General features: G+C 46.2%; 2 protein-coding genes across 3 annotated transcripts in view; one reads left to right on the top strand and one right to left on the bottom strand.

Annotated features, from left to right (window-relative positions):
* The window catches only part of LOC310862323 (collagen alpha-1(XX) chain-like), a 127,194-nt gene that overhangs the window by 71,735 nt on the left and 28,250 nt on the right, over nt 1-27,209 (bottom strand). For both annotated transcript variants that reach the window (XM_083770173.1, XM_083770172.1), the window contains exons 4-5: nt 19,800-19,943; nt 6,642-6,872 (exon numbers count right to left, since the gene is read on the bottom strand). In XM_083770173.1, the coding sequence (XP_083626299.1) occupies nt 6,642-6,872; nt 19,800-19,943 (375 nt within the window). The remainder of the gene's footprint in view (nt 1-6,641; nt 6,873-19,799; nt 19,944-27,209) is intronic.
* Nucleotides 10,401-14,036, top strand: LOC310861304 (E3 ubiquitin/ISG15 ligase TRIM25-like; the record flags this gene model as incomplete). Its single annotated transcript, XM_083768708.1, has 2 exons — nt 10,401-10,647; nt 12,193-14,036. The coding sequence occupies 2 exons, from the start codon at nt 10,401-10,403 to the stop codon at nt 14,034-14,036; spliced, it is 2,091 nt and encodes a 696-aa protein (XP_083624834.1).

Genomic DNA, 27,209 nt, shown 5'->3' with positions numbered 1-27,209 from the left:
ATTAATTAAATTATTGAAAATGCACTTTACAATTATGAGGTGGCACTATTATTTAAACTTCACCACCACCAGCAGCAGCTATAGGCACCACAACAATATCATTGTTGCAATTTGTACTGTATATTGCAATTTGTACTGTATATTAAATATACAGTACACAATAATGATATTGTTGTAGTGACAAATGTTGTCTTTAATGTTCAAATTAATTTAATATGAAGGACCCCTTACCCTAATGGAAACAAGCCATAGTGCTTTCTTGGATTATAGCAGACCTTGTATTGAACTGTAGGCTACGTTCCTGTGCTTTTGTTCTGCAAATTGTTTATAAAGTAATCAATCTATGGCGGTATATGCACCTAAACGCTGGGCTCTCAACAGCCACGCAATTAATTTAGAGCCAAATTAAAAGCACGTTAGTAGTTTTTATTTTCCATTACGTTACTAGCCTGGGGAAAGTAAACCAGCCTTGCATCAGATCGTCCCCCGCTGGCTGTGGTGAAGCTGCGGGGAGAGCAGGCACGGCTTTCCGCATGGCTCTCAAACGCCATGTGTAGGCATATTGATTTTGAGATGTTTCCTCTATGTTCATGTGGTACAAGTTGCAACAACCTTTGCTAGCAACTCTCGCATTTATTGCACTTTGCATGCTCACTGCTCAGCCTCAGTCATTTCCCTCTCTGTTAACCACACTTTGGCGACATACTGTCCCACTCGCTCCACAGCGGTCGCTGAATGCACAGAACAGTGGGCGTATCCTCCCCGACCCCACTCCCTCATGTAGGTGGGGTGACGTCACCCCAGGCTCTGCTTGCATGCAGGCACAGACACAGCGGAGCTAAATGACAACTGATGAGATCCGTTTGGGGAACCGTTAATAAAAAAACGATGGAACCGGCTCCGGATCCGCAATGTCGGAACCGGGTCTGAAATGGACCCGGTTCCGAATCCCAACCCTAGGTACCATGCTGCTCTGAGGAGGCTTCTGTTTAAAGGAATGGACTGGTGGGTACCATGCTGCACTGAGGAGGCTTCTGTTTAAAGGAATGGACTGGTGGGTACCGTGCTGCACTGAGGAGGCTTCTGTTTAAAGGAATGGACTGGTGGGTACCATGCTGCACTGAGGAGGCTTCTGTTTAAAGGAATGGACTGGTGGGTACCGTGCTGCTCTGAGGAGGCTTCTGTTTAAAGGAATGGACTGGTGGGTACCGTGCTGCACTGAGGAGGCTTCTGTTTAAAGGAATGGACTGGTGGGTACCATGCTGCTCTGAGGAGGCTTCTGTTTAAAGGAATGGACTGGTGGGTACCATGCTGCACTGAGGAGGCTTCTGTTTAAAGGAATGGACTGGTGGGTACCGTGCTGCACTGAGGAGGCTTCTGTTTAAAGGAATGGACTGGTGGGTACCGTGCTGCACTGAGGAGGCTTCTGTTTAAAGGAATGGACTGGTGGGTACCGTGCTGCTCTGAGGAGGCTTCTGTTTAAAGGAATGGACTGGTGGGTACCGTGCTGCACTGAGGAGGCTTCTGTTTAAAGGAATGGACTGGTGGGTACCGTGCTGCACTGAGGAGGCTTCTGTTTAAAGGAATGGACTGGTGGGTACCGTGCTGCACTGAGGAGGCTTCTGTTTAAAGGAATGGACTGGTGGGTACCGTGCTGCTCTGAGGAGGCTTCTGTTTAAAGGAATGGACTGGTGGGTACCATGCTGCACTGAGGAGGCTTCTGTTTAAAGGAATGGACTGGTGGGTACCGTGCTGCACTGAGGAGGCTTCTGTTTAAAGGAATGGACTGGTGGGTACCATGCTGCACTGAGGAGGCTTCTGTTTAAAGGAATGGACTGGTGGGTACCGTGCTGCTCTGAGGAGGCTTCTGTTTAAAGGAATGGACTGGTGGGTACCGTGCTGCACTGAGGAGGCTTCTGTTTAACCCATTCTGAACGGGCACCCATTTTGGTGTCAGCATCATGTTGTGCTTTAGCTATTTAAAAATAGCAGACCTACAAGCTCGTATCGCGCCACCGAGTGGCGCGATACGAGCTTGTAGGTCTGCTATTTTTGGAAAAATCGAAGAACGACTGACATTTTTTAGAATCTGATCTCAGGTCAGAATGGGTTAATCAGACCAGTGTGTGTCCGGCGGAAACCTCGTATTAATCTGATCTCAGGTCAGAATGGGTTAAAGGAATGGACTGGTGGGTACCGTGCTGCACTGTGGAGGCTTCTGTTTAAAGGAATGGACTGGTGGGTACCGTGCTGCACTGTGGAGGCTTCTGTTTAAAGGAATGGACTGGTGGGTACCGTGCTGCTCTGAGGAGGCTTCTGTTTAAAGGAATGGACTGGTGGGTACCGTGCTGCTCTGAGGAGGCTTCTGTTTAAAGGAATGGACTGGTGGGTACCGTGCTGCTCTGAGGAGGCTTCTGTTTAAAGGAATGGACTGGTGGGTACCGTGCTGCTCTGAGGAGGCTTCTGTTTAAAGGAATGGACTGGTGGGTACCGTGCTGCACTGAGGAGGCTTCTGTTTAAAGGAATGGACTGGTGGGTACCGTGCTGCTCTGAGGAGGCTTCTGTTTAAAGGAATGGACTGGTGGGTACCGTGCTGCTCTGAGGAGGCTTCTGTTTAAAGGAATGGACTGGTGGGTACCGTGCTGCTCTGAGGAGGCTTCTGTTTAAAGGAATGGACTGGTGGGTACCGTGCTGCTCTGAGGAGGCTTCTGTTTAAAGGAATGGACTGGTGGGTACCGTGCTGCACTGAGGAGGCTTCTGTTTAAAGGAATGGACTGGTGGGTACCGTGCTGCTCTGAGGAGGCTTCTGTTTAAAGGAATGGACTGGTGGGTACCGTGCTGCACTGAGGAGGCTTGTAGGAGTGCCGGTGTAGGCAGAGAGGAAAAGCCAACGATGGTGGCACTCCGTTTATTTCAGGAAAAAAAGAGAGAGAGGACAACAAACTTGTCGCATAGATAAACACGTCAACCTGGTAACTACGTCAACACCTCGGAGATGTGTTTCTTTACTCTTAAGGTAAACACACTATGCCTTACATTAAGGTGAGAGGAACAACCATATAAAACATGGGCAAGAACGCAGTGAATTATAAATGTCATTAATAACTGTTCAGTGTGTGTCTATCCACCACAGGCTTATGTTTAAAAAGGTAGCGCCTGCACACCGACGCAGATAAAAGATACTTCATTACAGAAAGGTTGAAAACGTTTTAAAAGGTAGCGCCTGCGGATGGAAAAGCTGTAACTAATAGAGTACCTAAGCAGAGGAAAAGCACTGCTGGTGCATACTGTATTTGAAATATTAGTCGAGGAGGAGGAATGTCTACACCCTCCTCAGATCAGAGGACGTTGGAGGAATGTCTACACCCTCCTCAGATCAGAGGACGTTGGCAGCGTCAACGGGTGGGTAACCTCTCAAGACACATTCAGTTCAGCAGCTGAAATGTCAAACGACCGTTGCAGATTGGGGAGTGAGTGGGAAGTTGGCAACGACTAAATGGAGAAAATAAAATGATGGAAAACAGCTGTTAATCCTACAAATGGTCTTTCTAAATCATGAAAGTTTGCTGAAAAACCCTCATGTTTCTATGTCAGTGGTTCTCAAACTATTTCACGTCAAGGACCCACAGCATTATCTGTATTTGGCCGCGGACCCCCATCTGAGAATATGTTGTTCCAGGGACCAACCCCCCCCCCCCCCCAGAAGCTAATATCCAAAGATTTGACCACAATTTTCACGATTTTTCTAAAAAAAGTGGTGCTTTGAGCTATGAGCTTGTAGATCTGCTATTTTTTTTAAGTTTAAAATAACGGTTGAAAGTGCTTAACCCATTCTGACCTGAGATCAGATTCATACGAGGTTTCCACTGGACACACACTGGTCTGATGAACCCATTCTGACCTGAGATCAGATTCTAAAAAATGTCAGTCGTTCTTCGATTAAAAAAAAAATAGCAGACCTACAAGCTCGTATCGCTTCATCCCACGATTTTGTAACCCCTTTTCCACCCCTGTGTCAATCATCTAATGTGATCCTGGGCTCTACACACCCTCCACCAACCTAGTCCCCATATAGACCGATTCCGTAGCGGTTTCATGGTCGCATCTTACGTATTTCCTGTAGGCGGACTCGACATAGCTGCGGGGTTTAAACCCTCACCAGGCGCACCTCTTCTACTACAGTGAACGGCAGAGTGACTGATGTTTAGTCTGCCTCAAACGTTACTCTTTTACCTCCTTTTTACTAACACTAACATTACAAATATGCCCAGAACATCGTGATGAACCTGTTTAGTTTATGACTGCTCCAACAGTAGTCGCAACATAAAAAAGATTTATACCTCATACTAAGCATTTAAAGTATGAGGTATAAATTACAGCAGCCTTGTGTTCATAAAACAGAAAGATTGGGTATTGGGTAAGACTGACGTTATGTATCTTTCAGGACCTTTCACTGCTTCGTCTCAACCATTACTAAATGGCTCTGGTCTCAGCCACCGCGGTGGATATTTTGACATTCCGTTTTCTTTTTCTTTTTTATGTTGCGACTATACTGTTGGAGCAGCCATAAACTAAACAGGTTCATCACGATGTTCTGGGCATCTTTGTAATGTTAGTGTTAGTAAAAAGGAGGTAAAAGAGTAACGTTTGAGGCAGACTAAACATCAGTAACTCTGCCGTTCACTGTAGTAGAAGAGGTGCGCCTGGTGAGGGTTTAAACCCCGCAGCTATGTCGAGTCCGCCTACAGGAAATACGTAAGCTGCGACCATGAGACCGCTACGGAATCGGTCTATATGGGGGACAAGGGGAGAGCAACGGACTTGAACTCATGCTTCCTTCATGCCTGAGTGTCCAGGTTGCTCCTTTACACCTGACAGGGGGGGGAGTTTCCCTGGTTGGACGTAGCGCGTGGAAGGAACACGTTCTTCCAACCAGTTCCTTTCCCCTCCATCAGGCGCCCCGGCTGGCCAGGGGGAGGCAGTATAGAGACCAGTTCCTCTCCCCTCCATCAGGCGCCCCGGCTGGCCAGGGGGAGGCAGTATAGAGACCAGTTCCTCTCCCCTCCATCAGGCGCCCCGGCTGGCCAGGGGGAGGCAGTATAGAGACCAGTTCCTCTCCCCTCCATCAGGCGCCCCGGCTGGCCAGGGGGAGGCAGTATAGAGACCAGTTCCTCTCCCCTCCATCAGGCGCCCCGGCTGGCCAGGGGGAGGCAGTATAGAGACCAGTTCCTCTCCCCTCCATCAGGCGCCCCGGCTGGCCAGAGGGAGGCAGTATAGAGACCAGTTCCTTTCCCCTCCATCAGGCGCCCCGGCTGGCCAGGGGGAGGCAGTATAGAGACCAGTTCCTTTCCCCCTCCATCAGGAGCCCCGGCTGGCCAGGGGGAGGCAGTATAGAGACCAGGATTACTGCATGTGTGTTAAAGGTCAGAGTTGGCTGTTCCCTACCTGTAGCAGCAGCAGCAGTAGTAGTAGGTGTAGTGGTTGGCTGTTCCCTACCTGTAGCAGCAGCAGCAGTAGTAGTAGTAGGTGTAGTGGTTGGCTGTTCCCTACCTGTAGCAGCAGCAGCAGCAGTAGTAGTAGGTGTAGTGGTTGGCTGTTCCCTACCTGTAGCAGCAGCAGCAGCAGTAGTAGTAGGTGTAGTGGTTGGCTGTTCCCTACCTGTAGCAGCAGCAGCAGTAGTAGTAGGTGTAGTGGTTGGCTGTTCCCTACCTGTAGCAGCAGCAGCAGCAGTAGTAGTAGGTGTAGTGGTTGGCTGTTCCCTACCTGTAGCAGCAGCAGCAGTAGTAGTAGGTGTAGTGGTTGGCTGTTCCCTACCTGTAGCAGCAGCAGCAGCAGTAGTAGTAGGTGTAGTGGTTGGCTGTTCCCTACCTGTAGCAGCAGCAGCAGTAGTAGTAGGTGTAGTGGTTGGCTGTTCCCTACCTGTAGCAGCAGCAGCAGTAGTAGTAGGTGTAGTGGTTGGCTGTTCCCTACCTGTAGCAGCAGCAGCAGTAGTAGTAGGTGTAGTGGTTGGCTGTTCCCTACCTGTAGCAGCAGCAGCAGTAGTAGTAGGTGTAGTGGTTGGCTGTTCCCTACCTGTAGCAGCAGCAGCAGTAGTAGTAGGTGTAGTGGTTGGCTGTTCCCTACCTGTAGCAGCAGCAGCAGTAGTAGTAGGTGTAGTGGTTGGCTGTTCCCTACCTGTAGCAGCAGCAGCAGTAGTAGTAGGTGTAGTGGTTGGCTGTTCCCTACCTGTAGCAGCAGCAGCAGTAGTAGTAGGTGTAGTGGTTGGCTGTTCCCTACCTGTAGCAGCAGCAGCAGTAGTAGTAGGTGTAGTGGTTGGCTGTTCCCTACCTGTAGCAGCAGCAGCAGTAGTAGTAGGTGTAGTGGTTGGCTGTTCCCTACCTGTAGCAGCAGCAGCAGTAGTAGTAGGTGTAGTGGTTGGCTGTTCCCTACCTGTAGCAGCAGCAGCAGTAGTAGTAGGTGTAGTGGTTGGCTGTTCCCTACCTGTAGCAGCAGCAGCAGTAGTAGTAGGTGTAGTGGTTGGCTGTTCCCTACCTGTAGCAGCAGCAGCAGTAGTAGTAGGTGTAGTGGTTGGCTGTTCCCTACCTGTAGCAGCAGCAGCAGTAGTAGTAGGTGTAGTGGTTGTTGTAGTGGCTGTTCCCTACCTGTAGCAGCAGCAGCAGTAGTAGTAGGTGTAGTGGTTGTAGGGGTCACGGTGGGGGTCATGGTGGGGGTGGGGTCCTGGTAGAGCACAGTAGGAATGCCCAGCAGAGCTTCGGTGACGTCGTCCATGTCTCCTGACCCTGAGGACGAGGACGATCCGCCCGGCAACACCTTCTTGTTGCGATGCTCGCGGCTCCCGCTGCGAATCAGCTCCTCCTCGCGGAGACCCTCGACTGAAGAGGACGGGAAAGAATCACACCCGTGTGAAGTGAGGAGGGGTCGCCATCTTATCATACGATATGATATGATATAGTACTTTATTGTCAGTTCACACTGAAATTTGTCTTGCGACACGCCAGCCAAGTATGCAGAACACACATTTGACATAACCCAAAGAACAAGATAATTTGCATACATAAAGACATGAAGACAAGCGGAATATCCACCGCTTAGATTACCCCGTGGCTACTACAACTCCTGATTAAGCCTCAAGGTCGACTGGTAGACAAAGGACCTCTTTAGTCTGACCTTATTGTATGCTGGAACACCATATCTCCTTCCTGAAGGTAGCAACCTATATTCTCCATATACAACACATGCTTAGTATTAGAGGTGATATTCCTTATATTCTATACAACACATGCTTAGTATTAGAGGTGATATTCCTTATATTCTATACAACACATGCTTAGTATTAGAGGTGATATTCCTTATATTCTATACAACACATGCTTAGTATTAGAGGTGATATTCCTTATATTCTATACAACACATGCTTAGTATTAGAGGTGATATTCCTTATATTCTCCATACAACACATGCTTAGTATTAGAGGTGATATTCCTTATATTCTATACAACACATGCTTAGTATTAGAGGTGATATCCCTTGCTAACCTTAGGATGCTGTTATCATACGTGGATGTATAAAGTTTCATCATACATCATCTCATTCCGGGCCAATCACATCCTATTATGTCCAGCTTTTAATGTTTGTGGTTTGAACTGTTTACACACAAACACTCAAGACTGATGGGCCTGACTCCCCCATTGTAACAATGGAATGCCCAAGTGCGCATTCTATCTCAATGGGATAGTTCCAAATGTTTGGAACTATAGCCTATAGTTCCAAATAGTTCCAATATAGCTTTGCGGCGAGATCAAAGCGCGTCGCCACTCTCTTACTATTCCACTCGGATCCGGACAAAGGTTGTGACACACACACTGGGGCTAGCGGCCCTCAATAATAACACTTAGTCTTAGTGTTAAGTCTAGTTTTAGCCGACTAAATATCATAGGATTTTAGTTGACTAAATCTAGTCGAATGAAATGTATTTTGGTGGACCTTGATGCCATCATAATGATGAAAATATCTGATCTACAAGCTCACAACGCGTCGCAGTCAACGAAATCAACACTGCCTGAGGGGGTACTGCGCACTGGGTGCGTTTTCACATTTTTAATTCTGGGTGCCTGCCATGCAATGGCAGAAACACAGGTTGAAATCCGCAACACATACGTAATCGAAATAATAATCAAGACACGAAACTTTGACCTCTATGGCCCGGCTCGGCCGGGAATGGTGTGCTTGTGCTTTTCTTTCCGTTTCGGGTTACCGTGCCGACGTAATTCACAATAAACTACGTGAAAAATGCCCCATTCAAAGTCAATGGGGAAACGCGGGTAAAAACAGAAAACGACACGTTACTTTGGAGCCACATTACTCTGGCATATTGTTACGTAGAAACACAATTTAAACCGCTATCGCAGTTCAAAGTGTGTGTGGTCTGAGCAAAAATCTCTATGCAGAGTGTCGCACGCCCAGAGAGAGACCGGCTCAGAGTGAGAAGCCAATGTGAAGACTGTAGCGAAATTCTCCAAACAAATCGTCCTCACGGCCAAAATATTAACTTTACACGCATGTGTTTCGGTAATTTTGTAGCCACACTCGTCCTCTTTCACCCAATGTCATAAACTCCATGTTAACTACCTGAATGAGTCAGCAATCTTTCATCACAAACACAATTTCTTAACTCGCTCTTATAACCACGTTTTTTATCGTACCAATACCACGATCGCACACGGCGTACCTCAATGTATCGGGTCACTCACGGCGGAAAATAAAATTGCATTCGACTTTTACTTTTTGCGATAGAGCAATTTGTTCGGACATACGTTCTCTCACTGAGTCAGTGTGCTTTTAACTTTCAATAGTGTTCGCATTTGCATAGACTAGCCCTGGTGAAATTGATACTTTGTTAATGATTCAAGGTCAAGTTGGCCACCCCTCACACACGCTCGCACACGAACGCAGATGCACGCACATGCACACATGTTAAATGCACACTCATGGCAAATGTTTTTGTCATCCCACTAGTTGAGAAGCAGTGAACTGAATGACCCAGTGACCTATAAGACTGTAGTCATTTACGTTTGGAGGTCAAAAGAAACTTGAGGAAATTCTTTGCTCAATAGTGAGCCATGAGAGGCTGGACTGCATATTTACAATACTAGTTCTTATAGAACAGCCCAGAACAAGTCTGGCTGCCCTATTTTGTGCAACCTGTAATTTACCTAGATTAATTTTAATGAATTATAATGAATTGCATTTTTATAGCGCTTTTCCAAGTGCTTTACAACGGTTCATTCATTCATACATTGGGAGGTGAAGCGGCGAACAGTCGACGCCAGCGTCCTCACTTCCCACATTCACACACTGACGGTGGCGAGCTCACACCGACCCACTCACTGGAGGCAATGTAGGGTTCAGTGTCTTGCCCAAGGACACTTCCACATGTAGACAGGAGGAGGAGCCGGGATTCGAACCGCCGACCCAGGGATCATTGGACGACCTGCTCTACCTCCTGAGCCACAGCCGCCCATTTTAGACGTAGATGACCATATAAAGTTGAACAATAATCCAAGTGACACAAAACTAATGATTTACAAACTGTCAGAATGAACATAATATTGACACTTTCTTGTGACTGCAATACCTCTGCCCATTTTGCTGACTACTGTATGGAGTAAGAATCTCAAGAGGGGGAAGTTCACCGGAATGTCTGGATGAGTCATTATTATTAGGAAATGATTAGTAGTCAATGGACCATTGGTTGAGCAACAGTGGGATGTACAGTATACACACACATTAATCTTATAGCCCATATCCCCACCCAACACAACAGTGGTCCCCAGGTTGATTCTAAGTCAGGGTGGTGGACCCTGGTTCACAATCAGTTGAAAACCCCTGGTCTATATGAAGACAGAGAGAAATCTATGGACTCTAAATCTAATCTTTTCTCTGAAAGTCTTTGTGTTTTAGATCTTAGATGTTCTGCTCATGTCCTTGAACCTGGCCTGAGAGTATAATATAATAGTATTGTTTATAATAATCTACCTGAACACAAGCTCAATATAAAGTTGAACCATGTGTTTGTGCCGTACACAAGGAAACAAAGCGGAACCTGGAACCTCAGCAGAGTGCCTGCAGCAGATTCCTGCCAAGCCCTTTGTTATCGGCCACATCAACCAACACACACACACACACACACATACCACACACACATACCACACACACACACACACACACACACACACACACACACACACACACACACACACACACACACACACACACACACACACACACACACACACACACACACACAACCGGGATGAACCTCCCATGTCACGTGATTTCAGAGAAAATGCAACCAAACTAAACTCGTCTGTCAGGCAGTCAGTCAAGTCAGTCGTACTAAAATGGCGCAGCAGGGAGTTCAACTGGATCATGAAGAGTTATGCTGTTCTATCTGTTTGGATCTACTGAATGATCCAGTGACTGTTCCCTGTGGACACAGCTACTGCAGCACGTGTATCGGGGGATACTGGAACCAGGACGATCAGAGTGGGAGGTTCAGCTGTCCACAATGCAGACAAACCTTCAACGCAAGACCCGTTCTGAAGAAAAACATAATGTTGGCCGAGGTGGTGGAGAGACTGAAGACAGGTGAGACCTTTAAGTTCTCTTGTAAAAACAGCTCCCAGATCAGATATACATTTACTGAACCGATAAAGACATGAAACGTCGACAAAAATGTACGTACAAAAACAGCGGTGTAAAGTAACTAAGTAGGGGAGAGCCGAGCACAGTTGTAACGCGTCATGGTTGTAACATGCACGTTATCTCTTGATTGGTCAACGCCATCATGACGCCATCGTGTCAGTATGTGTACAGCAACGTACTCTACGTGCCCAGGAAGTGTTTACCTTCATCCCACAGGGAATTATTGGCGCAAAACAGACTTTTCTCAAAATGCGTAACATTTTACACCTGGAGTATATGTTTTCTTATCACATCCATGGTATGAAAACAATGTTAAGGAGTTGCTTCAATGAAATATAATTGCTTTAAGCTGAAAACGATATGTCGAATGGTGTTTTTTAGCGTTGTTACATTCATCACGCATGCCGTTACAATTAATCTGATATGCGCAGCAAATGTAACACTGGAACAGCGTCCACGTTCAGTTTAATAACTCCCGACCTGTTTTATCAATTGAAAAACTTGAAGTGGTTTACGGTAGCAGACATGTGTAGGTCCGTTGCCTGAAAATATTACACAATGTAGACAAACGGATCTCTGAGTAAAAGAGTGAAACGTGCAACCATGGCGGCTCCGCCCCTACATTAACTTAAGTAAATCTACAGCTTGTCTGGAGCGCTGCATGGGTCATATGACCAGTGCTGTTTTCTGCTCGCTCTCTCTCTCTCTCTCTCTCTCTCTCTCTCTCTCTCTCTCTCTCTCTCTCTCTCTCTCTCTCTCTCTCTCTCTCTCTCTCTCTCTCTCTCTCTCTCTCTCTCTCTCTCTCTCATGCTCAACTCCAATAGCGTTGGCCAATCAGGACTGTATGCTAAAGTGTCATGTCCATATATGGAGTCCCAAGGCCAGCCATGTCAACTATATGGAGTAGAAAACAAGGAGATAATGACATGTGATTTATCATTGTGTCCCAGAAGGTCTGGACTCTACCTAGAACTAAACAATAAACACACCACGTGTACTAATTGAACTAAACAATAAACACACCACGTGTGTTAATTGGTTAATTGTCACACAAATAATTGCAGTAATAATTAAGGATTTAATTATTGTGGTTTTTTTCATTGAACTTACATTGCAGTTTGCATTTCTGTTTGCCTTTTAGACTTCGTAATCACAAATTGCACAGAGCAAGATATGACAAATAAATTAAATATACAAATAAATCACTGATACATCTAATCACTTTTAATATTTTTTTCCTTTCCAAAAAAATTACAAAATAGGGTGTTGTAAGCTTGTAGATCTGCTATTTACTTCTGCTATTTTTATTTATTTATAGTATAGTGTTTATTACTTTTGACACAGTTGCTCTGTGCTTTATGATGGCTACACAGTAATAATGTAGTTGTTTGTTTTAATTTGAGGGTACAGGCACATAGACAAATGAAATATATATATATATATTTTATCATATTGATTAATACATGCTGTATCAATCTATATCAACAGGACTCCAAGCTGCTCCTCCTGATCACTGCTACGCTGGACCTGGAGACGTGGCCTGTGACTTCTGCACTGGGCGGAGACTGAAAGCTGTGAAGACGTGTCTTCAGTGTCTGGTCTCTTACTGTGACGCTCACCTCCAGCCTCACTATCAGTCTCCTGCCTTTAAGAGACACCAGCTGGTCCAAGCCTCCGGAGAGCTTCAGGAGAACATCTGCTCTCGTCACAACGAAGTGAAGAAGGTTTTCTGTCGTACCGATCGGCTGCTTATCTGCTCTCTGTGCTCCATGGACGAACACAAAGGTCACGATACCATCTCAGCTGCAGCGGAACGGGCCGAGAGACAGAAAGAGCTCGATGTGAGTCAGCAGAACATCCGGCAGAGAATCCAGGAGAGAGAGAAAGACGTGAAGGGGCTTCACCAGGAGGTGGAGTCCATTAACCACGGTGCCGACAGAGCAGTGGAGGACAGCGACACCGTCTTCACTGAGCTCATCTCTTCCGTGGAGAGAAGACGATCTGAGGTGAGGCAGCTGATCCGAGACCAGCAGGAACGTCAAGTGAGTCGTGCCGAAGAACTGAGGAGGCGTGCGGAGCAGGAGGTCACTGAACTGAGGAGGAGACATGCTGAGCTGGAGCAGCTCTCACTCACAGAGGATCACATCCGTTTCCTACAGCGTTACACCTCCTCCCTCTCCACCACCGGTGACTCTACACACCCAGTCAGCAGCCATGTCCGTCCTCTGAGACACTTTGAAGATGTGACTGTGGCCGTGTCCAGGATGAGGGACAGACTGGAGGACATTCTCACAGAGGAAGGGACAAAGGTCTCAGAGGCAGTGAACAGAGTGGATGTTTCACTCCGGGACAGTTTATTGCACGACGCAGACCACGCGGTTGAGCAGAGCCCCAAGGCAGGGGGCCCCCGCCGCCCGCCCGGCTTCCGCCCGAGGACCACCCTCCTCCGCACCAACAGCCTCAGATATAAAAATCCGTCAGCACCAGCAGAACCCAAGACCAGAGCTGAGTTCTTACAGTATTCACGTCCGATCACAGAGGAAGGGACAAAGGTCTCGGAGGCAGTGAACAGAGTGGATGTTTCACTCCGGGACAGTTTATTGCACGACGCAGACCACGCAGTTGCGCAGAGCCCCGAGGCGGGGGGCCCCCGCCGCCCGCCCGCCGTCCGCCCGCGGACCATCCTCCCCCCGCCCGCCTTCCCCCTGCGGCCCACCCTCCGCCCCCCCGCCCCCAGATTGGTAAATCCGCCACTGGTTTCACTGTCAGCACCAGCAGAACCCAAGACCAGAGCTGAGTTCTTACAGTATTCACGTCCGATCACACTGGATCCAAACACAGCTCATCAACGCCTGTCTCTGTCTGAAGGGAACAGGAAAGTGACAATGATGGACAAATCACAATCTCATCCTGATCACCCAGAGAGATTCACTGGAGTGAGGCAGGTTCTGAGTAGAGAGGCTCTGAGTGGACGCTGGTACTGGGAGGTAGAGATCAGTGGATGGTATGACGCAGCAGTCTCATATAAAGATATCAGCAGAACAGGGTCTGGTCCTGAATGTAGATTTGGATTCAATGATAAATCATGGTGTCTAGGGCGTACCAGCGAAGGTTATGTTATCGGACACAGAGACATTGAGACTCCCATCCCATGCCGTGTGTCCTCCTCCAGAGTAGGAGTGTACCTGGACCACAGCGCAGGTACTCTGTCCTTCTACAGCGTGTCTGACGACACCATGACTCTCCTCCACACCGTCCACACCACGTTCACACACAACCTCCATGCTGGACTTGGGCTTGTATCTGGATCCACTGCTGAGTTGTGTCTGTGAGCTCAACTAGATCACACTGTTGTTTTGTCTCTCGTGTCATCAGATCAGAATCGTTTCTTCATTATTGTATCGTTTTTTTCTCTCAGCCTGCTCTGTGAGCTTGTAGATCAGCTATTCTTTTCCTATGCGTCGTATGATGAAGTATAATAGGGGCTTAAAGGGGTTAATAATATATCTAATTTAAAGAGGTTAAAAGCTATAAAGTGACACAGATTAATTACTAATAATGGTTAAAGAGGTTAAAAGCTATAAGGTGACACAGATTAATTAATAATGGTTGAAGAGGTTAAAAGCTATAAGGTGACACAGATTAATTAATAATGGTTGAAGAGGTTAAAAGCTATAAGGTGACAGATTAATTAATAATGGTTGAAGAGGTTAAAAGCTATAAAGTGACACAGATTAATTAATAATGGTTGAAGAGGTTAAAAGCTATAAGGTGACACAGATAAATTAATAATGGTTGAAGAGGTTAAAAGCTATAAGGTGACACAGATTAATTAATAATGGTTAAAGAGGTTAAAAGCTATAAGGTGACACAGATTAATTAATAATGGTTGAAGAGGTTAAAAGCTATAAGGTGACACAGATTAATGAATAATGGTTGAAGAGGTTAAAAGCTATAAGGTGACACAGATTAATTAATAATGGTTGAAGAGGTTAAAAGCTATAAGGTGACACAGATTAATTAATAATGGTTGAAGAGGTTAAAAGCTATAAGGTGACACAGATGTGTAAATATATAATGGTTAATATTGTCCTCTTCTATTCATACACCTTCCTAGCACCATGGGTCTTGTTATCATTATTTTTGTGAAATAGGCCTATTGGTTTTTATTCTTTCCAACATTACAGATGAAATGGAATTAATAGTCATATTGTAATTAATGTATAATTGATGAAAATCAACCAACATGATGATAATACTAGAATACATGGTATTGTTGATTCTGTTTGACTTTAGACAGTCCAGAATCCTTTCTTCATTATTGTATAGTTTTTCTCTCAGCCTGCTCTGTGAGCTTGTAGATCAGCTATTTGTTCAGCTACCGTATATGTATATACCGACGATACTAATCAATTCATTATTAATTTATAGTTTGTTAAATTGGAAAAAGGGGCTTTGTTAAAGGAGAATTCCATGCTAGAATGCTTTCTTATCTTTCTTACCTTTCTTTGTAGTTGTTACGTCCCCACCAAAGAGGTCCAGGTGTTTTTTTTGTGCAAAAGCTCCTTATTGGCTATTTTCCCGACCATAAGCCCTCAATGAATTGCATTGAATTGAATGGGAATTGAATGGGGCTATGGGGTGTTATGCTAATTTGCTTATTTCCATCGAAATAAGTAGTAAAGTGTGCCGCTTGGGATATTATTTACATTATGAAGAGAGGATATATACAAATAAATTATAATTTTGAGCGATGGAAATAAGCGAATTAGCACAACACCCCATAGCCGCATTCAATTCCCATTCCATTCAATGCAATTCATTGAGGGCTTATGGTAGGGGAAATAGCCAATAAGGAGCTTTTGCACAAAATAACACCTGGACCTCTTTGGTGGGGACGTAACAACTACAAAGAAAGGTAAGAAAGCCTTTTAGTACGGAATTCTCCTTTAAAACCTGTGTGACAAGTGCGAGTGATTGGTGCAGGCGGTGAGGAGCTACGGCGGTGTTTCTGACAGACACACATTCAGACAGACATTGTCAGCATTATAGTATGATGATGATGATATAGAGGCTGTCTACAAGAAGGGACAGAGCAGACTGTCCTTTGGTGTGTGTAGCAGGCTACTGGTGATGTTCTACCAGTCTGTTGTGGCCAGCGTGCTCTTCTATGCAGTGGTATGCTGGGGAGGGGGCATCAAGGCCGGTGAGCTCAACAGGCTCAATAAAATGATAAAGAAGGCCAGCTCTGTTGTTGGCCTCCGAATGGAGAGCCTGCAGTCGGTCGCGGAGAGGAGGATCGGGGTTAAACTGGACTCCATGCGGGCAAATCCCTCCCACCCCTTCAATGAGGTGCTGCGTGATAGGACGAGCACCTTCAGCCGTAGGCTCACACTCCCCCCGATGCGCACGGAACGCTACAGACTCTCTTTAGGCTCACACTCCCCCCGATGCGCACGTAACGCTACAGACTCTCTTTAGGCTCACACTCCCCCCGATGCGCACGGAACGCTACAGACTCTCTTTCATGCCAACTGCCATCAGACTTTTAAACTGAAAATGGCATATGGTCCTTGGTTGTCTGGTCTTATGTGATTATGTCATTTGTGTCTGTTCGGTGTTTTTCTGTCTGTCCAGTAGTTTTTAGCTTTTTAGTTTCTATGCACTTTATGCTGTTGTAACACTTCAATTTCCCCTCTGGGATTAATAAAGTATATCTCATCTCATCTCTCTCTCTCTCATATAGTACAGTATGATGATGTACAGTAGGCCCTGTGTGAGGTGACACCAGGGCACCTACTGTATAATCAAAGGAGCATAAGAAAAGAACGTCCGGTGATTTATCTGTGTTTTTTTTCCCAATGTATTTGTTTAGGCAAGTTCACAAGAAGTTATGAAATATACTCCAGTTCGTTATACTCCCAATGTCATCCCATCACTGCCCGGGGCAGAGTGGAAACAACAGCCACATTTTAGGATAACATTTCTGTGAAAATAGCGATCGAGCCCCGGAGGGTATTAAACCAGAGAGAGGAGAACACAGCAGAAACAGGAAGGAATTCCCAGACTGCCATCATTTAACTGAATGACAGCCGGCTTCTAAAAGTCAACCATGATTCTCTGACCTGCCCGCACACGCTCAGACGGCCTCCACACGACACAGTAACCTACTATCACCGCTCCGCCCGGCAGGTACGGACAGGAATACAGCTTTACACATCATGTACACTCTGCATTGTACAGGAATACAGCTTTACACATCATGTACGCTCTGCATTGTACAGGAATACAGCTTTACACATCATGTACACTCTGCATTGTACAGGAATACAGCTTTACACATCATGTACGCTCTGCATTGTACATGAATACAGCTTTACACATCATGTACGCTCTGCATTGTACAGGAATACAGCTTTACACATCATGTACGCTCTGCATTGTACAGGAATACAGCTTTACACATCATGTACACTCTGCATTGTACAGGAATACAGCTTTACACATCATGTACGCTCTGCATTGTACATGAATACAGCTTTACACATCATGTACGCTCTGCATTGTACATGAATACAGCTTTACACATCATGTACGCTCTGCATTGTACATGAATACAGCTTTACACATCATGTACACTCTGCATTGTACAGGAATACAGCTTTACACATCATGTACGCTCTGCATTGTACAGGAATACAGCTTTACACATCATGTACGCTCTGCATTGTACAGGAATACAGCTTTACACATCATGTACACTCTGCATTGTACAGGAATACAGCTTTACACATCATGTACACTCTGCATTGTACAGGAATACAGCTTTACACATCATGTACGCTCTGCATTGTACAGGAATACAGCTTTACACATCCATGTACGCTCTGCATTGTACAGGAATACAGCTTTACACATCATGTACGCTCTGCATTGTACAGGAATACAGCTTTACACATCATGTACGCTCTGCATTGTACAGACAGGAATACAGCTTTACACATCCATGTACGCTCTGCAGCGAACCAACCTGGGGGAAGAATACATTCTGAGGCATGTGAGAATAATAATAATAATGTGTCAAATAAATCATAAATCAAAACAATAGAGATTATTTGTCAACATGAGTTGGTTGATTCTTATTGTCATGTCAACTATGGAACCATACAGGCATCTTCTGGGGGTTAACATGAGGGACAGATGAGGGCATCGGATTAACCAATTCTGGGCAGGAACCCCTTTTGGTGTTTCAAGCATTATGTTATACTTTAGCTATTGAAAAATAGCAGATCTACAAGCTCATAGCGCGGCACCGAGTGCTTGTATAGGTCTGCTATTTTTTTTTGTTATCGTGAAAATGTAGTGCACATCTTATATTCAAAGTTTTCAGATGGGGGTCGGTGGCCAATTACATATAATCTTGGGGGTCCTTGACATGAAAATGTTTGAGAACCACTGACATAGAAGCATTTTCAGAAAACAGTCAGGATTTAGAAGACATTTGTATAATCGTTCCCAGGTCATAATGGGTTAATGGAATCCCTTCTGGAATGCTAATCCTGGGACGGAAGGCTTTGTCAATTGTCATGGAGTAATATACACATGACAAAGCTTCCATTTGTGTCCCTACAGAAAGTTCTATGTCTTTTTTCTCCTTTTCATCCGTCAGCTAAAACACCGTTCTCCCAGCGGAATTTTAGAAAACTGTTCATTCTCCCAGGTTGAACATCTGTCATCATTACACATTCTGTCGTTTTGCCTTTAACCCACTCTGGGCGGGAACCCCTTTTGGTGTTTTAAGCATTATGTTATACTTTAGCTATTGAAAAATAGCAGACCTACAAGCTCATAGGAGCTTGTAGGTCTGCTATTTTTGAAAAATCGTGAAAATGTGCCGCAAATCTTTGAATATATATTCTTACACAGTGAACGTTTTTAACTCAAGTCTTTGCTTCTGGGGGGGGGGGGGGTCCCTCCCTGGAACAACATATTTTCAGATGGGGGTCGGCGGCCAATTACATATTTTTTGGGGTTCTTGACATGAAAATGTTTGAGAACGACTGAAATAGAAACATGAGGTTTTTCAGAAAACTGTCAGGATTTAGAAGGCATTCGTTGAATCAGGTCTCAGGTCATTAAACATAAACATGTTTGGGGTCATTTTTATCGTCTATACTCGGGGGTTTTGTGAACAAACCCCAGACAGTTTTTAAGTTCCTTTGATTCAGTATTTAGATATTCATTTTATCAGACACGACCCCTTCCTCATGTCACGAGGCTCTGTGTTTTTTCAATATCATTTTTAATTTATTTTATTTTCATATTTTATTTATTTCACACAATTCCTCACATTCCATCCTGTCCTGGCAGGTTCTGTAGGTTCTGCAGCTTCAGGGGTTACGTAACGTACCACACCAGTGTTGTTTTCATCGACTAAAACTACGTGTGGGGAAATCGGGGACCATACACACATTTTTTGGGACTGTCCAATAATTTCAAGGTTTTGGAAAAAGGTTAATAAGGAAATCGAAAAATGTTTAGGGTTGAATATTCCTTTTGGTCCCGAGTTATGTTTGCTTGGTATTATCATGGTATTATAATCAACTGTTGACTAAAATCTTATATTTAGTCGACTAAAACTAGACTAGACCCTAAAACATTCCAGGTGACTAAAATGTTACTAAGACTAAATGAAAACTATTCAAAAGACTAAAACTAAAATCAAAATGTGCTGCCCTAAAACAACACCGTTCCACTCAGGGGAGTCAGGTCGTTCTCTGGACATTCTCTGGCATGATGTAAAGATGTACAGTAAAGCCCGAAGACAGATATCTTTTTTTATTGCACGTGTCCTTCCTCGGCCCGTACAGCGTCCCGGAGCTGTACACAGTTAATTTAACTCTGGAAGATCCATTTGATATTTCCTGCCACGGACATTTCCGCTCCTCCTGAATTCCCTAATGCTTCAGAATGCTACAACGTGTTGCGGCAAAAAATAGCCCCGATCTGCAACGTCGCCAACGATGCGTTCGCAAGCTTTGTTGATCGCTCGCTTCCCTCTCTACCCTGCCTCACATCTCTTATTAGACTCTTACTGGTGAAGCGCCTCTTGGCCAGCAGCCTCTCCAGGGTCCCGTTGAGCACCAGAACCTGCAGGGCGTACTCCTGACCCGGGTCCAGTCCTGCCACCGTGGCCCGGCCCCGGGTGGTGGTCAGCATCAGCTCTGGCTGGGGCACGTCTGGTGACAGAACACATGAGGAGCACAGGGTTTATTAGTCCAGTAAATAAAGAATAACTTTCTCTCAGTTTGTTTCTCACCTGATTCTGACGGGACATTAGGTCTACTAGCCAGGACAAAACATCTACCCTGATCTGCTCACTGCTAATACCCTAAATATGCCACCATTGATAACCTATTATAAGGCAATCTTTTCTAAATGTAATTATGCTTTAAGTAGCATGTGACGTGTCCTGGCTAGTAGACCTAATGTCCTGTCATTTAATTATTGGACTATATATGGACAGAGAAATAAATCACTGCTGGGAACAACAAGCTCTGGTGGTCAGGGAGGGAGAAAAGGGTACACAACTTGAGTCTCCATGAGGCAAATGTGAATATATGTATTGTAATGAGGAGCCTGTGTGTGTGTGTGTGTGTGTGTGTGTGTGTGTGTGTGTGTGTGTGCGCGTGTGTGTGTGTGTGTGTGTGTGTGTGTGTGCGTGTGTGTGTCTGTGTGTGCGTGCGTGCCGTATATACATGACGTGTGTATGTGTGCAAGTATGAACTGTATGTACTGTATGTAAATGGTGCATTTATCCAAAGCAGGGAATCTGCAGGTGATATTAGAGCTGCAAGTTCCCAGTTAGTGTTTAAGTGTCTTTGAACATGACCCTGAACCTCAAAGCTCCAGAAGGGGCCGGTCGGTACCACCTTGCACGGTTCCCTCTGCCGTCTGTGTTGCTTCAATGGGTCATAAAGTGCTTTAGATAAAGGCTCATGGTGTAAAAGAGCCATTTATTGCATCGAGAGACCGTCAATGTAAAAAAAAGTATTTTAATACAAAAAGGTGTTTCTCAATTATTCGCTTCATCGAAAAAGTAATCGACCGGATAACCGGCAAGATAACTGGTGGTTGCAACTACACACACACACACACACACACACACACACACACACACACACACACACACACACACACACACACACACACACACACACACACACACACACACACACACACAAACACGCCTCTGTGACCAGGTGTTTATTTTTATTTTATGTATTTATTTATTTGACAGGGACAAAGCTCATTAATCAACATGTCACTTTTCACATCAATGTAAATGGGCCAGAGTTAGCCAAAGCTACATTTCATCTGTAGTCCCTGCAGGGCAGGCTCTTAAAAAATGAATGATAACTAGAAAAAGTGCCCTTCCGGGCACAGGTCTCCACCAGGTTATCCACAGATCCGTGCAGTTAGAGGTAAAAACACTTTTTGGCCAGTTATAGCGCCACCTTGAGGCTGAGTTGAAATTGTTCATGTGGCATTTCGTCCTCGGCCTAGTGGGAATGTGGGTGCACAATTTCAGGGAAATCACGCGATGTGTTCATGATTTGCAGCATTTTGTTTGAAACTGAGCACTCCTGTGAACTTTGGAAGCCAATCTTAACCAATCAGGATGGAGTCTGAGAAATCTGAAAGACCCGTTTCGTTGAATGGCTCTAGAGAGACTGTGTACCAATTTGCGTGATGTTTGGACAAAATCTGTAGGTGTACTGTGCAAAAACGTGTTTTGCACAAAGCGGCCTCCTGGTGGCGCTATAACAGGCCGTTCTGGAAAGTTTGGGGCAGAGGTTCATGGTTGGCATCCAGGGAGTGTGTGTGCAAAATATGGCATCGACCGGGTTAACAGTGGCCGAGATTAGCTGTTCACGGACACACGGACGGACACACGGACGGACGGACACGCGGACGGACGGAGTGCAAAACATACTCTCCCCACATGCCTTCGGCCTGGTGGAGACAAAAAGGACAAAGTGTATAGTGTGCCTGCACACAACACCATGCGTTGATGCCATGTGTGCATATGTGCAGGCACCCATCACTACGTCCATACAAAAACACTACACTTTGTATTTCTTTTATCTGTATAGAGCGGCGCAGTCCCTCCCCCTTTCAGAATGCATTCTGACCATAGGATTTTCTTTAAGTATTTATTTAAAGACGGTTACGCCGCGGACAAAGCCAACTCGGATCGTGACAAATCATGACAATGAACACAATATTTTGGGCCGATCAAATCATTAGAAAGAAGAAAATAAAGGCAGGAGACAACACTATTTGTTTCGTTTTTCTTCTTATAAATTATTTGATCGGCCCAAAACATTGTGTTCATTGTCATGATTTGTCACGATCCGAGTTGGCTTTGTCCGCGGCGTAACCGTCTTTAAATAAATACTTTAAGAAAATCCTATGGTCAGAATGCATTGCATTTCATTTCCTGGGCCGTTCGTTGTTCTGAAAGGGGGAGGGACTGCGCCGCTCTATACAGATAAAAGAAATACAAAGTGTAGTGTGCCTGCACACAACACCGTGCGTTGATGCCAGGTGTGTGCTTTTATATAGCAGGAGGCAAAACATTAGAAAGAGCCATTGTGTTCCAGGCATGCTTTGTTCTTCAGCCTCTAAGACAGCGATGTCCCACTAATGCCTGTTTTATACTTGGCTGCACATCGTCAGCCATAAACCAGGCGTGACTCACTGGGTGACATGAACCCCTCCTTAAGTTCACCCACCGTCTTCTCCCTCGCCTCCAAGGGCCCAGCGAGGCACTCCAACGTTGAAGCGCTGGGCCCTAGTGGTAAGAGGAAGGACTGCAGGGCCCTAGTGGTAAGAGGAAGGACTGCAGGGCCCTAGTGGTAAGAGGAAGGACTGCAGGGCCCTAGTGGTAAGAGGAGGGACTGCAGGGCCCTAGTGGTAAGAGGAAGGACTGCAGGGCCCTAGTGGTAAGAGGAAGGACTGCAGGGCCCTAGTGGTAAGAGGAAGGACTGCAGGGCCCTAGTGGTAAGAGGAAGGACTGCAGGGCCCTAGTGGTAAGAGGAAGGACTGCAGGGCCCTAGTGGTAAGAGGAGGGACTGCAGGCAGACCCGTGGATTCATGAGGAGGAAACCCCCGTGCAGCTGGGCTTTAACCCATTCTGACCTGAGATCAGATTCATACGAGGTTTCCACTGGACACACACTGGTCTGATTAACCCATTCTGACCTGAGATCACATTCTAGAAATGTCAGTCGCTCTTCGATTTTTCAAAAATAGCAGACCTACAAGCTCGTATCGCGCCACTCGGTGGCGCGATATGAGCTTGTAGATCTGCTATTTTTCAATAGGTAAAGCATAACATGATGCCGACACCAAAATGGGTGCCCGGTCAGAATGGGTTAACATTGAGCGCTCGGTTGCACTTCCGCATTGGACCACCAAAATGTGGAGGTCCAAATGCGGAAATGCGCGCAAAAAGGCGGAAATAGATGGTCCCTCCGGCTGCTTCAATCAAAACTCCACTGAGCAACTTCCACTGACATGAATAGCGGAGGGGGCGGAGCTTGGCACCAGATCAGTCTCTATCCTTTTAACCCATCTAGTACAGGAAGTGCCTTAAAAATAAAGGCTATAGAGTGCCAGAGTTGTCTGATCGCTTTTACTTTGAAAGCCATGAAACAGGAAACACTTGCCTAAAAAAGTTGACTTTACAAAGATACCTCACATCCCCGATCATCTTAATATATTGTTTTACGCTCCAAAAAGCGTTCATATTTTGCGGGAGAGACGGATGAGGAGCAGAAATGAAGCGCCAGCATATCGCTCTATTCATCACCACGGAGAGCGCCCTGGATTAGGAGATACGAGTCATTCTTTCCGCCACGCTAACATGGGAGTCAATAACAAGCTAATAGTTGCACTGAGCGTTAGCATACGGCAAGCGAAAAGCAAAATGCCAAAAAAAAATAATAGGAAAATTCCTAATATTCTTGCGTCGCTGGGACGTCGCTAGGACGTCGCTAGGACGTCCTCACACGTCAGAGGCACCAATCTTTCGGGATCCTTATGACGTTCTCAGACGTCCTATGTATAGAATCTGTTAATACTCTATTGATGTCTTGTATAGACGTCTGTGTTTCCGAGGCCACCGTCTCCCTGGCTGTCTCTAGCTTTCTCAACACGCTGCCATGGGTGGTCCTTTCTCAACACGCTGCCATGGGTGGTCCTTTCTCAGCACGCTGCCATGGGTGGTCCTTTCTCAACACGCTGCCATGGGTGGTCCTTTCTCAACACGCTGCCATGGGTGGTCCTTTCTCAACACGCTGCCATGGGTGGTCCTTTCTCAACACGCTGCCATGGGTGGTCCTTTCTCAACACGCTGCCATGGGTGGTCCTTTCTCAGCACGCTGCCATGGGTGGTCCTTTCTCAACACGCTGCCATGGGTGGTCCTTTCTCAACACGCTGCCAGGGTGGTCCTTTCTCAACACGCTGCCATGGGTGGTCCTTTCTCAGCACGCTGCCATGGGTGGTCCTTTCTCAGCACGCTGCCATGGGTGGTCCTTTCTCAACACGCTGCCATGGGTGGTCCTTTCTCAACACGCTGCCATGGGTGGTCCTTTCTCAGCACGCTGCCATGGGTGGTCCTTTCCCAACACGCTGCCATGGGTGGTCCTTTCTCAACACGCTGCCATGGGTGGTCCTTTCCCAACACGCTGCCATGGGTGGTCCTTTCTCAACACGCTGCCATGGGTGGTCCTTTCTCAACACGCTGCCATGGGTGGTCCTTTCTCAGCACGCTGCCATGGGTGGTCCTTTCTCACCACGCTGCCATGGGTGGTCCTTTCTCAACACGCTGCCATGGGTGGTCCTTTCTCAACACGCTGCCATGGGTGGTCCTTTCTCAACACGCTGTCATGGGTGGTCCTTTCCCAACACGCTGCCATGGGTGGTCCTTTCTCAACACGCTGCCATGGGTGGTCCTTTCTCAACACGCTGCCATGGGTGGTCCTTTCTCAGCACGCTGCCATGGGTGGTCCTTTCTCAACACGCTGCCATGGGTGGTCCTTCACATGCAGACTGAAGCCGTTACCATAACTCCATACGCCCTGCCCCAATCGTGCCGCGAGCCCCTCCTGTATTCAGCAATAGTGTAGATTTTCATCTTACATAAACATTACATTGAAATTCCCATTGACAATGAATGGAGAATTCTACGTCATACTGTATGTGGACGAGCAAATCGGCTTACTGTCTGTTTTCCTCCTACACAAACAGTACATTCCCATTGACAATGAATGGATAATTGATAAGAGCGCCCCTCACTTCACACAGGTGTGATTTTTGCCCAATCTACACCACATCTTCTGACTGAACTTATATCTCTCTCTCTCTCTCTCTCTCTCTCTCTCTCTCTCTCTCTCTCTCAGATAAGAGGATGACAGGAAGGGAGAAAACACAGTGTAGGGAGACGTCAAAGGGTGAGAATGAAGGAGAGAGGCGTGGGAGGAGGCGTGGGGGAAATAATCTCTCTGTTCCTATAGCAGACATCACCTGTGGCTGTGAAGCAGGAGCCTTAGACATGTACTGCATTTTTAAACTAGTACATCATGCTTTATTATATTGTTGCAATAAATTACTCTTCATTCTTCACCGCCGCGCTCTGACTTTAGGTGCGTTACCCGTTCAAAACACATAAAATAAATAACGGTAGTGTGAACTGACACTGATGAAGGCTGGATAGCCGAAACGTTTGTCTCCTGTTCAAAAATGAAATACATTGTTGAACTGCAGTCTTGGTGTGTGCGACCCACTATACCGTTGTATTGTTGGGAAGGGAATTGAATACGGTAGAATAGTAGAATATGGGTAAACAAAGCCCTTCTTACTTTTAAGTTACTTCAATGAAAGAGAAAATGTGGCATTTTAACCACTTTCAACCTGACGTCGATATTCTGAGCATGTCATATATTCAAAGATGTTTTCGCCACATTTTCACGATTTAAAAAAGAATAGCAGATCTACAAGCTCGTATGAGCTCGACTGCACTATAGAGCGCCGAAGTCCTGACGTCACTCGCTCATCCCCTCCATTCCCCTGGTTCTAAAGTCCTGACGTCACTCGCTCATCCCCTCCATTCCCCTGGTTCTAAAGTCCTGACGTCACTCGCTCATCCCCTCCATTCCCCTGGTTCTAAAGTCCTGACGTCACTCGCTCATCCCCTCCATTCCCCTGGTTCTAAAGTCCTGACGTCACTCGCTCATCCCCTCCATTCCCCTGGTTCTAAAGTCCTGACGTCACTCGCTCATCCCCTCCATTCCCCTGGTTCTAAAGTCCTGACGTCACTCACTCATCCCCTCCATTCCCCTGGTTCTAAAGTCCTGACGTCACTCGCTCATCCCCTCCATTCCCCTGGTTCTAAAGTCCTGACGTCACTCGCTCATCCCCTCCATTCCCCTGGTTCTAAAGTCCTGACGTCACTCGCTCATCCCCTCCATTCCCCTGGTTCTAAAGTCCTGACATCACTCGCTCATCCCTTCGATTCCCCTGGTTCTAAAGTCCTGACGTCACTCGCTCATCCCCTCCATTCCCCTGGTTCTAAAGTCCTGACGTCACTCGTTCATCCCCTCCATTCCCCTGGTTCTAAAGTCCTGACGTCACTCGCTCATCCCCTCCATTCCCCTGGTTCTAAAGTCCTGACGTCACTCGCTCATCCCCTCCATTCCCCTGGTTCTAAAGTCCTGACGTCACTCGCTCATCCCCTCCATTCCCCTGGTTCTAAAGTCCTGACGTCACTCGCTCATCCCCTCCATTCCCCTGGTTCTAAAGTCCTGACGTCACTCGCTCATCCCCTCCATTCCCCTGGTTCTAAAGTCCTGACGTCACTCGCTCATCCCCTGAGTCACTCATATATGATACAGTCTGTTTCTAGTGAAAATGTAACTAATTCAGCAGCAGTAACAATAGAGTTTCCTCTCATGCAGTTGATATCCATGAGTGAAACGGCCGGGATGACATGTTTATAATGAGGCAATCTAAAATCCTCCCATGGGGATTATTTACAATGCAAATAAAAAGAACATGAACCCGTAGCCTGGGCCGTGGCTGAGCGGTCCAGGCACCTTGGCAGTGTGCCGCGGGTTCGACTCCCGATCCCGACGGCCTTTACTGCATGTCACCCCCCCCCCCCCCCCATGTCCTGTCAGACTACCGTCTGTCCCTCTATCAAAACATTTAATAAAATAAAGGCGAAAGCAAAAATAAAAATAAAAAGTACATGAACCCGTGGATAAGAAAGAAAGAAAGTTACTATGTTTACCTGCAGGGTAACTGGACTAAGCTCAAGAACTTGTTTACAGCCAGGCCCTGCTCATAGAACATTTCATGGTAGGGGTTCAATGCCTTGCTCAAGGGCACTTCAGCGGTGGTAATTTTAACGTGCCGGTCCGGGGATACGAACTATAGC

Source organism: Protomyctophum parallelum, assembly GCF_964188405.1.
Source record: "Protomyctophum parallelum genome assembly, chromosome: 7".
NCBI classification, from domain to species: domain Eukaryota; kingdom Metazoa; phylum Chordata; class Actinopteri; order Myctophiformes; family Myctophidae; genus Protomyctophum; species Protomyctophum parallelum.
Note: the sequence above shows the minus strand (reverse complement) of the source record. Positions and strands in the feature narration are given on the sequence as shown.